Genomic DNA, 16,221 nt, shown 5'->3' on the forward strand with positions numbered 1-16,221 from the left:
GTTAATTTGATCAACATTGGGGACATTTAACTGTTTTGTCCGCTGAAAAGACTTGTTTCATGCTCATTTTCGGGGGCATTGAGAAGCAATGATTGGCAGAAAAATAATGTTGCCGTTAACAATTCAAAGCAATTAGTTTCCCATGGGGAGGCAGTGGGCCGCGCTGGCCGCCACACAGCGACGCTTTGTCACTTTATGGACGGTCATCAGTCAACTGTCAGAGCGTCTCAAAGAGCCCTCCAATCTAAATGTTTCCCTTTAGGCTTTTCCCAGAACAACGGGCTGAAAGAGCAGAGGAAAAAGAGGGGGGGCTTTGCTTCCAGCCAATAGACATGTTTGAGCTGCGAGAGGGAGGACGGGGATCACACGGAGGATCACACGGAGGATCACACGGAGGATCCTCCACAACGGATTTATTAACCGGAGCGGCTCAAATGAAAAGCAGCAAATGTTTTATTTGGATAACTATATTCCAATTATATCCTGTAACTAAGTTAGTGTGTGTGTGTGTGTGTGTGTGTGTGTGTGTGTGTGTGTGTGTGTGTGTGTGTGTGTGTGTGTGTGTGTGTGTGTGTGTGTCATGTCAATGTGTGACTCTGAACTGCCTTCTCACCCTGGGAGGCCTTCAGGAGCAGAGGTTAATCTTCCCCAGTGTCTCTGGACCTGTTTATTTCACACACACACACACACACACACACACACACACACACACACACACACACACACACACACACACACACATACACACACACACACACACACACACACACACACACACACACACACACACACACACACACAGCAGTCACTCTGAGAGACGGTGGTGGGGGTTAAAACTTCGAATGGTCCCCCACATTTTCCTACTTTTTATAGATCGTGTATAGAAGTAAAAGTACTTGAACGTCTCATAAACATATTATTATATATAATATAATGTTTATAATATCGCTCTAATTACTGGATGGATTCTTCCTTGCGGCAACTTCCAGTTCTGAAAAGTGAAGCCAACAAACTGTCGTTCTCTCTGCTGGCCACCAGGGGGCGACTCCTCTCTGGTTGTATAGAAGTCTATGAGAAAATGGTCCTACTTCTCTCTGCTGGCCACCAGGGGGCGACTCCTCTCTGGTTGTATAGAAGTCTATGAGAAAATGGTCCTACTTCTCTCTGCTGGCCACCAGGGGGCGACTCCTCTCTGGTTGTATAGAAGTCTATGAGAAAATGGTCCTACTTCTCTCTGCTGGCCACCAGGGGGCGACTCCTCTCTGGTTGTATAGAAGTCTATGAGAAAATGGTCCTACTTCTCTCTGCTGGCCACCAGGGGGCGACTCCTCTCTGGTTGTATAGAAGTCTATGAGAAAATGGTCCTACTTCTCTTTTGATGTATTATCTCAGTAAACATTGTAAATGCTTTAGGGGGCGGGGCTTACCTTCTGATTGACAGGTCACTACCACGCTACAAATGCTAGTTAGCTGCTAAGACACTTAGCTGTAAAGTTGAACCTTGAACTATGAAGCTAAGGAAAGGCTCCAGTCAGGATGATGCTTGTGTTCATCAGATCCACCCGTCGCTCCTCTACAGTCCAAATATGGTCACTTCCTTCAACTAGCTGCCAAAAAATCCAAGATGCCGGTGCTCCTGTGTCCTTTCTGTACGACTGCGTTCACCTCGGCCCCCGGACGATGTCGTACACAGATTATAAACTAAAACACTGATGAACACTAGATTACTTTTAAAGGTCATATTGATAACATTTTTATGTAAACGTATAATTAAAAAAAATACATCCACAGAGCTTTTAGAAAGGTGCAGAATCAAAGTATCACTTCCCGTGAAAAAACATCTTTCTTTGTGAATGAATCGTCAAAGTTATTAAAGTTATCAGTAGCACCTTTAAAGTTGTCATATAACATTAAAGGTAAAGTTATGAAGATGTTATTCTACAACGGGAGTCCGGCTCCGGGCCTCTCTGTTGATGTTGAACCTCCCAAACACACTTTAGGGCCCAGAGATGTCGTAGTGATCCACATCTGAACACAGGTGGTCCGGTATCCGGTGCAATGACCTGACCCCCCCAGTCCCCCTTTTAGACCAGATTCGTCGGACATCTCCCGGTTTTCCCCGTCGAGTATCCGTTAACCTCTGAGTGACCGCGGCGACATCCTCGCCCGGTCCCCCCCCCCCCCCCCCCCCCCCCCTTACGTGGTGTTGTTGGTGGGGTGGGCGTCACCGAGTGGCCCGGGGGGGTGCTAACAGGGGGGACGAGGAGAAGGCCGTCCCGCAGGGTTAAAGGTCCCGTCGGGGGCCGACCCCGGTCCTTTCACGGAGACGTCACCCGGCACATTCTTCACAATGTTAACATTCTCACAAATATCTCCACATTTGCCTACAATGGTCGGCCCGGCCATTGTCCAATCCCAACTTATGGTAAGTCATCTTGTCAGTATGACGGTTTGACCCCCCTCCCATTGCCTCCTCATAATCTCACACAGACTGTCTATAACGGCTCGGTTTAGCTGTCAATCACGCCGCGTAATCCGGCGAGGGATTGAGATTTCTAGGAAGGTGGGTTTTCTGTGTTATCGGGGGTCTACGTGCTGAGAAGAATCCTTTTTTAGTGCTTGTTGCGACGCCGCGTTTTGACGTAAAAAAAAGTGGAAATCGGTAAAAAGAGAGCCTCGGCGGCTTTGTGCCGGCGGTTTAAGGAGCCTGGGAGCACAGAGTCGGGGGCCGTGTTATAAATTAGCGTCTGACCCCTGTCTTTGTGTGGACCCCCCCTCAGGAGAAAGTCCTGAGCAAGGCCCGGGGCCCCGGACCTCAGTGGGAACGGCCCCTGTGAAGAGCCTCTTTCAGGGTGTCAGCGGCGATGAATTGTCCCTGAGAAGCATGTTTATAGACTGTGTAAAGGAGTGCGTCTTTGTGGGGGAATGTCACTGACACTGTTACAGTTTGCCTGAATGAACTGTGATGACGAGGCTAATGGGGGGGTGGGGGTCACCGGGGGGGAGCTCCTCGGGACCCCCCACCCTCAGGCTCCTTTCACGCCCAGTAGCTGTAGCTAATGTTGCGATTCTTCGCCGGCCGGCCCACAAAGGGCCGAGGGAGGAAAGTCAACGTTCACACCAGCGGGTCACCACGAGTGCTTTAGGAAGCGGCCGTGTAAACAGAGTGTTACCTTCTGACCTGGGGCTGATACCTTGGAGCAGACAAAACCCGCCGCCCGCTGGGATTAGACACGGCTGTTAGCGGGGGAAGACCTCCCGGCTGGGACTCCTCTGACCGTCCACCATGTTTCTGTTTGTGGGTTCTTCACCATGAAACGCTCGATTAGCAGCAGCAAATCAGAGTTCCCACGACGCTTTACTGCCCTCCGCTCCAGCCGGGGGGGGACGGACCACGAACCCGGTCTGATGGAGGCTCTGAGCACCAGGATGTGAGGTCACTGCTGACATCACTCCCAGTATGAGTAGAAATGAGCTCCTGGTGCAGCGTGATGCAGCGTTTATGAGTCGGGCTCAGATTCACACTGGAGTACGAGTACACATACTTGTGTTCAAAAATACTCTGGTGAAAGTAGAAAGTACTCACTCAACTTCTTCACTCAAGTAAAAGTGTAAAAGTACTGAAATGTACTCAAAGTAGAAATTTAATGTATCCCTATGAAGGACATTTCTACTGGATTGCCTTTTAAAAGACTAACTGAATCTCTCGTCGTATTAATAACAAAATAATAATCAATAATTCCCCTCAAATGCATTCAAACTAAAGTAACGAGCCTGTTGAGAAGATGTGATGAGTAGAAAGTACAGATATTCGTTTTAACATAGGAAAAGTAAGAAGTTGTAGTAAATTAGAAGATACCTGCAAATTCTACTTAAGTACAGTAACCAAGTATTTGTACTTCGTTACCTCCCACATCTGCCTTTTGTACATAATGTATATTATAGTACAGCTATAGTGTCTTTTGCATTTTTATTCTATATTTTAACTTGTTGTTGACTGCAGTACTACTGCTTTATTGTTTATTCTTATATATATACTGTATGTATGTATGTACTGTGTATATATATATATATATATATATATATATGTATATATACACACATTCTACCATTCACAGACACTTCCGTCATAAAAACATTGCAAAAACATTGCAAATATTCCCGTCATATTTGGTACCGTCAGCGCTTCACTGTCTCCAACTAAAACCATACTGAACAACGTTAAATCCTTAACATAAATCATTTATTCATCATTATTATTTGTATTTAATGTGAGGAAGATTTCTCCAAACCTGAAAAAATCAAATGAAAGTTTTCGTCTTCTTCCCACAATTCAACGCGTCATTAAAAATATAAAAATACAGGTAAAACACCTGAAACGACTCGTTAATAAATGTATTCATTAATTGGCAAAAAAGACAAAGATTGTGTTGTTAACGTTCACATAATACATTTAATGAAAGTATAATTCTGGTATTTTAACGAACGAATCTACGATCACGCGTTTGTTGGTGAGATTGTAAGTGAATGAAGAGGTCCGTGTTTGAATGAGATGAAGCAGCAGGAAGCGGCGGAGCAGATGTCCATCATATAGATGGAGCAGTCTGCAGGATTAATAATTACATCCATCATCACCATGGAACGTTTTGGGCTTGTTATTTTGGAGCTGGAACCCTGAATCTCCCCGTTGACCCTCTTTGAATCACCCATCGGCAGGAAGACGAGTCTGTGTTTAATGTAATGGGATGTCAAAGTCACATTCTCTCTATTTAATATAATCGCCGCCTCTTCAGTCACCTTCGCCTCCCTCTCTCTCGCTCGCCCGCCGCCTCAGAGAGGAAGTGAAGACTCTTCTTCTTCCTCTTCTTCTCTTTACGGGGCCTCATAAATATATTGTTATCCCGATGCCCGGGAAGTTCCACGGCGAGATTTATCCGCCGCCGTTTAGTGGCCAAGCATCCCGGAATCATTAATTACACAAGTCCACCTTAATTCCCCGCTGGCGCGCTGCAGAAGGGGACGCAGGAAGTTAATTATATGTCGCTTAGGTGCGTTGGATGCTGGGAAAGTTTGGAAGTCGTCCATGACGGAGATGATCTAAACTGCATACAGTACATTAAAAACATTCGCAGCACGAGACAATAAAAATGTGGCGGGTTAGAGCACCCTCGGGAGGCATCAAAGGAAGGGGGGCAATCAAGAGCCACTTAAGGAAGTCCTGGACAGAGTCCTCGGAGCTCTCCAGGTCTGGGCCTCAGCTGATCCAGGACGCTGCCCTTTGATCAACTCAGCCAAAAGTGAATTATCTTTTCTTGTTTTTGCCATCAAAGGAAATCATGAAGACGCACTGATTCGATTGTGTGCCGTCAGCTGAGGAAAGTCTGCGTTCTTTTGCAGGAAATGGCAAACATGTGATGAAAAGTTAGATTTGCATAATGCATGCTTTCCCGGTTGTTGTTTGTGAATAATCAAATCATTGTTTTATGCATTTTTCCCCGATTAAAGCTGCTTTTTTGTGGTTTTTCTATCATCTGTAAAAGGTTAGTCGAGGTAAATTTAATAAAAGTTGCTATTTTAAAGTGGCGACGTCTGTTTTTCAGGTTGTCAGGATTTGTTTTTCTCAACACTTAAACATCCTATAAACCCAGGTGACCCCTCTCGTGAAGTCACCACCAGGTGGTGCTGTGGCCCTCGTGAACTGAATACCCCTACAGGTCTTTGGTGGGGGGGGGGGGGTTGATCAGTCTCTGACACTAAACGTCCATCATTAAAATGATCCGTCTCTCTGACTGGTGTTTTTCAGGATCACCGACCAGCGACACGACAAGTTGCCGTACTTCGTCTTCGGGGACTTTAACTTCCGGTTGGACTCGAAGCAGGTCATTGAGGTGAGTGTGTGTTTTTATCTGATGCTACACACACACACACACACATGTGGTGGTGCTATAAAGTGTGTGTGTATTAGAGAGAGACTGTAGTAAAGTGTCTTTAGTGGCCCGGCCGTCTCCTCAGAGTTATGACTCATTAAAGGGCCCAGTGTTGCCGACCCAGCTGTGTTTGCCGACGGAGCCTCCGACTGCATTGTTATGTGACGGTGCCATTCACTGCTCCCTTCCTCTCCCCTCTTCCTCCCTCCTCTTCCTTTTCTGGGTGCAAATGAGGCCAGTGAGAGCCAAGGTATGGGTGGGGGGGGTCATAAAGACCACCGCAGACATGGGTGTCCTGTGATAACAGAGTGGGACGATGCTCTCCGGCACAATGAGCCTCGAACCAGTGGGCCCGTTCAAGGTGTGGGCGGTCCAAGCAGAGCCCCATTCAGGAGGGGGGGGGGGTCTGAATGGAGGGAGGAAGGACTTCACTCATTGTGGCGCCCGGTGATGCATCCGACGCTTTTACCCGAGAGGTCGAGACCTTAAAGCTGTTTTATAAACACAGAAATAATCATTTGGATATTTGCTCAAACTGTCATCATGACGGTAAAATATGAGACAGCTGATCGGTAGAAGAATCAGCTTCCTCTTCCTCCTTTCAGTCTCCTGATGAAGAAGAAGAAGAAAGAAAACAACCAATCAGAGCAGAGGAGGCTCTAATTCAGCTGCCAATCTCTTTCAGAGATCAGCTGTCTCATGTTCTAGTGTCATCATATTAAATATTATACAAAGTTATTTCTATGAAAGTTACGAACTGCAGCTGTTATGAATGTCAGGTGATCAAAATGAGTAAATATCATTATATTTCTTAACAAACGTAGAAGTTCAGATCACTACTCAAAATATATTATTGTTTACATATTTGTTTATGTTTACTGAGATAATACATCAAGAGAGAAGTAGGACCATTTTCTCATAGACTTCTATACAACCAGAGAGGAGTCGCCCCCTGGTGGCCAGCAGAGAGAAGTAGGACCATTTTCTCATAGACTTCTATACAACCAGAGAGGAGTCGCCCCCTGGTGGCCAGCAGAGAGAAGTAGGACCATTTTCTCATAGACTTCTATACAACCAGAGAGGAGTCGCCCCCTGGTGGCCAGCAGAGAGAAGTAGGACCATTTTCTCATAGACTTCTATACAACCAGAGAGGAGTCGCCCCCTGGTGGCCAGCAGAGAGAAGTAGGACCATTTTCTCATAGACTTCTATACAACCAGAGAGGAGTCGGCCCCTGGTGGCCAGCAGAGAGAAGTAGGACCATTTTCTCATAGACTTCTATACAACCAGAGAAGAGTCGCCCCCTGGTGGCCAGCAGAGAGAATGACAGTTTGAGGCACTTCAGCTTCGGCTTCACCGTCTGGGTTAAACCCTCCTGAGTGGGATCAGAAACCCAGCAGGGTCCTGATTGTCGACCTCAACGTTGATTGAATTGTGGACGTGTAATTGGGTCACATGACTGTCACCGATCATGTGACCTCGTGTTGTTTTGGAGCCGATGCGTCCGAAGATGTGCAAACTAGGGAAGTTTTCACGTTTATGAAAACTTCCCTAGTTTGCGTCGGGCTGCTACACTCGCCGGCAACATGGAGGCTTTAGACGGCGTTCGTCATGGCGTGTAGCTCATCTGGATAACGCCTCCGCCGCCGTGTCGACCGCCGTGTCCACGCCGCTCTGAAATGCTGCTTGAGTGCAGTAGGGGTCGCGACCCCTTTTCCAGGGATGTGTAAGGCTTGCATCGGTGTGTGTCCCCCCCCCCCCCCCCCCCCCCCCCTCCACTTCGCCTCCTTTCTTATGCACCTTGCCCCCCCCCCATACACATTCACATCCAGAGCCAATACACACAAACCAATTTGTTAGGCCGAATGAATCTGATTGATTCGGCCCGTTTAGAAGGGTGTGACATCAATGCAGGGGGGCTTTTAGACTTCCCCTCACACACACACACACACACACACACACACTCACACACACACACACACACACACACACTCACACACACTCACACACACACACACACACTCCAGCTTAATGAGGGTCCCTCGAACCCGCCGACCATTTAATGGGGACAACAGAGGAGGCCGATGATGTCATCTGTGCGTCGTTAGCCGTGTAAGAGCACGCGTCCTTCGCCGCGGTCTGATTTAGCGGCGGGACCTTTTTTTTTGCACGCCATCGGTGGCTGTGATGTCACCGATAAACAAATGGGTTGCAACCTCGGCGGCGGGATGTAACTCACAGCCGGGAGGCCGTTTTCAGCCCTTTTAATGACAATTAATGTCAACAGGACAATTAGTGCACATCCAGCCGAGTGCTTGACCGTAGACGGGCTGCTGGCCCATCGATCCGCCGTACTTACCCCAAGATTGATTCGGACGCCGGGAGGCCGGCGCTCCTTCTCCATGAAGAGCCTTTTTTTTTTGCTTTTCTCACTATTTTCTCTCCAATTTGAGAGAAAAACCCAAACAAAGCAGATGAATGTTGAGTTTTGCAGCGATAAACACCGACTGGTTCCCAGTTTGAGAGCCTTCTTCTTCTTCTCTGGTGCATTGTGGGCCGGCTAGTCTGCAGCCACTCCCCTGTCACCCATCCTGCCTTGTGGGTGTGTGGGGGGGGGGGGGGGGGGGTATTTTAGGGATGTATCCATGTACAGAAAAAGGAGGTGGGTTTTGAAAAAGGGGGGGGGGGTTGTTATTGTCACTGGGCAAATTCCAGGTGGCAAATTCCTGGCATGCTTGCGCGGCAGGATCAGTAACCAAAGGCCCGCGACCGCCCCCCTGCCGCCCGGACCGGGCAACCCCATTAATTGTGTCCGACAGAGGGAATTGGTTTCAATTGACCCCCATTCAGAGGCCCTTTGACTGGCAGACAAAGGACACAGCCACGTGGAGACTAATGCCGCCTGGAGGTGGTCCAGTCCACCAGCCCTCTCTCTCTCTCTCTCTCTCCCATGGGTGTGATCACACTTTGGCTTGATCACGCTTCGCATCGCTGCTGATAAAACAGGAGCGATGGAGGGTTTGTGAAGATTTTTATCTTCACAGCCTGCAGTTTCCTTTCAGGCCACACGGAGTGCTCACGTTCACAGCAGAGACACGACAGGTGAATCAAATCATACCTTTAAAGATGATGTGGGGTTTTATATTATAAATAATAATATTATTAAGAAGATGGAAGCAACAACCCAACATTTTAACATAAATGTAAGAGGTTATATGTGAATCCATTTCCTTCTGTTAAATATAGTGGACGTTTATGGATTATGGATCGGTTTATGGATAATCGATATCATAGCAATAATCACGGTTCACGGAATGATCGCGATAAAAACACTCATAATAAGTTGAACGCTGTAAATCTTCATTGTCGGGATAATCTATTGGGAAAAATAGATCCTGATTTGAAAAAATACAAAAACACATTTAAATGTCTCCTTTATTGATACAGCGAGACTTTATGATTTATGATCATCTTATTTCAGATAATTTGATTGTTTTTCACCAAAAAGGAAGTTCACAGAACACATCTTACCTGTGACACAATGAAGATATGTAATTTAATGTAAAGTGATTCCAGTGTATTTTAGTTCCATTTCAAGAGTTTGAAGCAGATTTTGATGATTATCGGGATTATTTATAATGGTGACATGACACGTACAGGAAGCCAGCGTTGCCGTGGCGCTGTAAGGTGTACAGTGTGTGTGTGTGTGATGCCGTGAATCAGCCGTGTGGATGACAGCCCCGGGGCTCCGTGCCTGGACTCCCAGTATATTTAAAATCCCTCCTAATTAAACTTAATAGAATGTAAATTTAATATCTGCAGCGATGGCGTGCTGCCGGTGGCGGCGGCGGCGGCGGCGGCGGCGCTCCAGGATTGATGGAGGCCGGCGGGAAGGTTAATTGCTGACTTGATCTACTGTCCCGGTGACACGGTGTGGGCCGCTTTTAATTGGGGCTGATCTGCTGCTACATGGACAGATTTCATTAGGGGGCAACGGGAGGGTGTTTTTGGACCGGCGCCCCCCGTTGGAGTCCGTGGGAAGTGCACGATAGAGGAGGGGGGGGCGGATCAGGCATCAATCTTCCTCCCTTTGTCCTGTGTCCTTTCTTTGGCTTGAGCAGCATGAAATTAAAGGTGGGGCCCGAGACGACCCCCCCCTAATGAATGCTGTAAAATGCTCCGTAACGACAGGCGGCGTGATAGATCCGTCGTTTTTCACGCCGCCGCCTCACTCCATGCCACACGCCCGTGACCGGCGAGATGGAATCATAAGCGAGCGATTTATTCATTTCTTTATTTGGAAAGACGTGAAGGAGAAATCCCTGACGAACGGCGTCTTTATTCGTGTTCGTGATTGCTTCGCTGTTTATTCGTACATTTACGATGTTTTTAGATGTTTACGTTATGGAAGAAATATCCAGCCTAATTTATTAACAATATAATAGATGTCCCTGTTAAAGCCTGTACATGTTGTCTTCACGTCACCCAACACTCCATTACATCAGCCCCCCCCCCCCACCAGTCCCGGCTGCTGAACCCAGTCCTGCTAAATAATTCGCACCAGTAAAGGGTAAACAATTTCCCTCCTTTTTTTTTTTTTTTACGCCCCACTTTGACTAGCATGTGTGTATCCGGCCCGGCTATAAATCAAAGGCGGCCGGTGTAATTAAGTGTACACTACATTAGTCAGGCTAATTAATTTTGGGGGCCATCCATCCATTAACCAGCGGGCCAGCACTGATTGGGCCTCTGTTCTGTGGAAACCCCGACACCGGGGACCACCGAGCCTCACTGGCTGCCCTCAGCTGCCCGGATACACTCATGCATTCACACACACTCACACACACACACACACACACACACACAGACACACTCACACACACACACACACACACACACACACTCACACACTCTCACACACACACACACACACACACACACACACACACACACACACTCACACACACACACACACACACACACACACACACTCACACACTCACACACACACTCACACACACACACACACACACACACACTCACACACACACACACACACACACACACACACACACACACACACACTCACACACACACACACAAGCACACACACACACACACACTCACACACTCACACACACACACACACACACACACACACACTCACACACACACACACACTCACACACTCACACACACACTCACACACACACACACACACACACACACTCACACACACACACACACACACACACACACACACTCACACACTCACACACACACTCACACACACACACACACGCACACACTCACACACACACACTTAATTTGACTAAAAAGAGAAGCTTATTGCAGGAAAGTTGGCAGATTTGATGTCGTTATTCTTCCTCCTCTCGACTTAATTCCTCAAATATTGTATTTGTATTGTATATTGAAACACCTCGGATACTTTAAACGACTATAACTACAGTTTGAATAGAGATCTGATGTCACGTATGTCATCATTCATCAGCTCGTTTTCGTCATGATTTTATTCTTTCTGCATGTATCGGATGTTATTCTGGAATCGCGATTAAAAAAAAACACACTTTAACAAACACAAGGTTTAACAAGATAAAACACAATACATAGATGGAAGCACAATATCAATATGAAGAACACGATGTAAAGATAAAAGTAATAAAATAAAGTGCACCGCCAACACAATGTATCCAAATAAAATCCTGAAACCAACACCTACATGGTGTCAAAGTAAAAGAAAGCCGTCGGAGACGTGACAAATAAAAAAATATATATACAGGATACAAAAGCACTTTTTAAAAATGTTATTTTAAGATTATTTGATTGTTTTCCAGGAGGATGTTTGTTTTCAAATATCTGTAGTTTTAAGCACATTTATACGATCATCGTGAACGATATCTTCATTATTTCGGTGTGAGTTTTCACATCGTGCCTTATCTTGTTCTACACACTCATTCCCCCGATATTACTACGATATGATCAACAAACCTGTGTTCAGCAGCAGGAGAGCTAGTCAGCGTTTAGCCTAATACCGGAGCTAACGGCTAACGCTAGGATGCATTATTTTCCCTGCTGATCATGGTACGTTCAGGTGTCGGTGTGGGTGTGGGAGAGAACAGCATCACAGCCTCTCTGCTGCTGTAACCAGAGGAAGTGTGTGAGACTCTTTTATTGGCTCGCCTCAAATTGTATTGACAAATCCTTTTACACGCTTCGTTGTAAGCCACTAAATCAATATACTTTTCCTAAGACAATCCACCTGACACTGACTAATTGCCCCGATGCAGTAAACCCCCCCCAGGTGAAGCCTGTAATGGAGACGTTTCCCAACAATACAATAAAGGCATATTATCTGACTAGAAGAGTCCAATCTGTCACAACGAGGGCCCATTATATCACAGATAACCCATCTGGAGATAGAGGAGACTATTCTCTCCACACAACAGTGCCTGTTCTCTGCTCCCTCTCTCGCCCTCCCTCTCTCTCTGTTTGCTCTCCATGCTCATGAATACAGCGCCGGGGAAGAAAGAGTTCAGCTATGAGGGCCGTCACTTGAGCGATGCGGCTTTGACGGCGGCGCTGTCCATACATAATGAAACCGCTGGCCAATGAAGAACAAGCAGTGGCTTCTGTTTGGCGCTGCTCATTAACAACAGGCCGTTTGAGCCCGGCGCCATGCTAACGCCATTGTGCCCCGTTGTGACTGGCAGCTGGGAACACCATGCCAACGGTGGCGGTGGGGATGGCGTGACAAACCAAGCCAAGGATGATGAGCGCAGAGCCTGGCACCGTCGGTTGGAGGGGGGGGGGGGGTCGGCCCTGGTCAGGGACGTAACCTGAGTTACCCCTCCATCGTTCCCCCTCACTGCTCTCTACAAGGCCGGAGTTCAGAGCACTATTAGTAACTTTGATGCATCAGGACGGATTTGTCAGCTGTGATGTTGATGCTTATTTGATGGGTTAGGAAGCAACTAATGTTGTTTCTGCAAAGCAACCAGGTCTCCTCCATGTAGACCCCCAACCAGGTCTCCTCCATGTAGACCCCCAACCAGGACTCATCCATGTAGACTCCCAACCAGGTCTCCTCCATGTAGACCCCCAACCAGGACTCATCCATGTAGACCCCCAACCAGGACTCATCCATGTACACCCCCAACCAGGACTCATCCATGTAGACTCCCAACCAGGTCTCCTCCATGTACACCCCCAACCAGGACTCATCCATGTAGACTCCCAACCAGGTCTCCTCCATGTAGACCCCCAACCAGGTCTCATCCATGTAGACCCCCAACCAGGTCTCCTCCACGTAGACCCCAACCAGGTCTCCTCCACGTAGACCCCAACCAGGTCTCCTCCACGTAGACCCCCAACCAGGTCTCCTCCACGTAGACCCCAACCAGGTCTCATCCATCACGGCTGAGATCTCCAATATTACTGCTTTTACATGTTGAAGTCTCAGATCCACCAGGAAACCAGACCCTGTCCTGTCTGGGTTCATGACATCATCATGACATCATTCAGAGCTGGATCCACTGGATCCAGCAAGACCCAAGTGGGCTGGAGGACCCAGAATAAAGTATTGATCTGTGATTTAATATCAATAACCAGATGTAAAGGATGCTGAAATAACTCCATCATGATGGTGATCAGTAAAAAGTGCTGAGTCATGCTTTGTTAGGTCTGTCTGCAAGACCACAAGATAACTACTGTTAAAACGCTGGTTTTCTGAATGGAGTCTGGTTGATGGTGCTAGGCTACGCTAACATTGTAGCTGCTCCATCAACACTCCAAATAAGGTAATCTAGACATAAATACAGCAGTTGTTTCCCTCTTTATATGATGATGTCTATCAATTATCCTGCAAATCAACCGATTAATCATTCGGACAGTTTTGTTCACGAAGCTCAGACGTTGTTAAACTGCTTTTGTTTTGTTCAAATTGTGGATTTTTTTTTAAATTATTATTATCAAAGAAAAGCAGCAAATAATATTTCACAATTTTGCTCCAGTAAAAACAATTGATTGATCATCAGAAATGCTGCAGATGAAGTTTTCTGTTGAAATTCAGCTGGACATGAAATCATTTAGAACTTGATTTAAAAGCTCAGGAAAGCAAACATAATGTTGTAAAATGACATCCGTCGTCCTCCCGTCGCTGCAGAGACACCGAATGTTTTATGCATCGCAGCATAAACATATTTACAGTTGATTCAAAATGATGGATCCGTGTCTCTTACATTTATTAGCATCCTGCGGTTTGTTCAGGATTATGCAAACAATATAAATAAATATTGTAAATCTAATCAGAGAATCATCCCATCAGTCTGTGAATTCAAGTGGACTCGATGCTCAATCTGTGTCTTTTTGATTTAATCCACCGCGCCGTGTAATCCCTCTATAAATCAGGAATAATCAACTCTCAGTCGGCCTCCTGCTTTATTGATGGTGTTTGTCAGAATGGCTGCTAGCGGCTAACGGCTAACAGCCTGAGGGATAGGGACCCCTTTGTGCCTGGTACATAGTGTCCAGCTCGTATGATGTCAGTCTATTTTGACTAATTCAGTCCTCGGCCTTTGTGGCAACAGAGCACAACAGTTGTTTTTTCCCTCTCGGCGGAGGAACGGCGTGGTTGCCAAGGCAACGCGGCGTATCTAAGAATATCTGAGAATATCTAAGAATATCTGGAATATCCAAGAATATCTGAGAATATCTGGAATATCAGAGAATATCTGAGAATATCTAAGAATATCTGAGAATATCTAAGAATATCTAAGAATATCTGAGAAAAAGTGGAATATCAGAGAATATCTAAGAATATCTGGAATATCTGAGAATATCTGAGAATAAGTGGAATATCTGAGAATATCTAAGAATATCTAAGATTATCTGAGAATTACTAGGAATATCTATATCTGAGAATATCTGGAATATCTGAGAATATCTAAGAATATCTAAGAATATCTGGAATATCTAAGAATATCTGAGAAAAAGTGGAATATCTGAGAATATCTGAGAATTACTAGGAATATCTATATCTGAGAATATCTGAGAATATCTGGAATATCAAAGAATATCTGAGAATATCGAAGAATATCGAAGAATATCTGAGAATATCTAAGAATAACTGAGAATATCTGGAATATCAGAGAATATCTGAGAATATCTAAGAATATCTGAGAATATCTAAGAATATCTGAGAATATCGAAGAATATCTGAGAATATCTAAGAATATCTGAGAATATCTGTAATATCTGAGAATAAATGGAATATCTGAGAATATCTAAGAATATCTGAGAATTACTAGGAATATCTATATCTGAGAATATCTGAGAATATCTAAGATTATCTGAGAATTACTAGGAATATCTATATCTGAGAATATCTGGAATATCTGAGAATATCTAAGAATATCTAAGAATATCTGGAATATCTAAGAATATCTGAGAAAAAGTGGAATATCTGAGAATATCTGGAATATCAGAGAATATCTAAGAATATCTGAGAATATCTGGAATATCTGAGAATACTTGGAATATCCGAGACGTACCGAATATATAATCCCAGGAACAGAACCCGCATTCCCACAGGGTCCGACCCGGCCAGCTGGGTCACTTTCTACAGGGTTTCCCATCAGTCAGGGAATATCTGGAATATCTGAGAATATCTAAGGATAAGTGGAATATCTGAGAATATCTAAAATATCTGGAATATCTGAGAATATCTAAGAATATCTGGAATATCTAAGAATATCTAAGAATATCTGGAATATCTAAGAATATCTGAGAAAAAGTGGAATATCTGAGAATATCTGGAATATCAGAGAATATCTAAGAATATCTGAGAATATCTGGAATATCTGAGAATACTTGGAATATCCGAGAATATCTAAGAATATCTGAGAGTTTTTAAAAGTATTTTCCAGGGAAAGTCTGGAGATTTGATCATTTTTTGAGCAAAGTCCTGAAATTTTGTTCATAGCATGTTTACATTTAAGTTTCCATTCTTCAAAATGGAATATTTTCCTCTTTACAGGATTATTTCCACTATATCGTTGTGTGGTTGTCATGGTTACCTGTTTTTCCACCACAAATTTACCACACAATAAGGATGCACCGTGAAAACCTTAATAAACTGTGGCTTTTTTCTCAACACAAATATGAATTATAGATCCTGGAGATTAAGGATAAAAGTCAGGGAACCTGAGGTTTGACTAGAGTGGGAACCCTGTGTATTAAAGTGTGGAGAAGTCACATGAATTAACCCTCTTATTCCTA

At 45.2% G+C, this 16,221-nt stretch overlaps 1 protein-coding gene across 1 annotated transcript in view; it reads left to right on the top strand.

Moving 5' to 3' along the window:
* Positions 1-16,221, top strand: part of inpp5a (inositol polyphosphate-5-phosphatase A) — a 127,830-nt gene that overhangs the window by 74,033 nt on the left and 37,576 nt on the right. The window contains exon 9 of the mRNA XM_084020902.1: positions 5,804-5,888. Coding sequence (XP_083877028.1) covers positions 5,804-5,888 — 85 coding nt within the window. The remainder of the gene's footprint in view (positions 1-5,803; positions 5,889-16,221) is intronic.

This window comes from Eutrigla gurnardus, assembly GCF_963514095.1.
Source record: "Eutrigla gurnardus genome assembly, chromosome: 11".
Classification (NCBI taxonomy): Eukaryota; Metazoa; Chordata; class Actinopteri; order Perciformes; family Triglidae; genus Eutrigla; species Eutrigla gurnardus.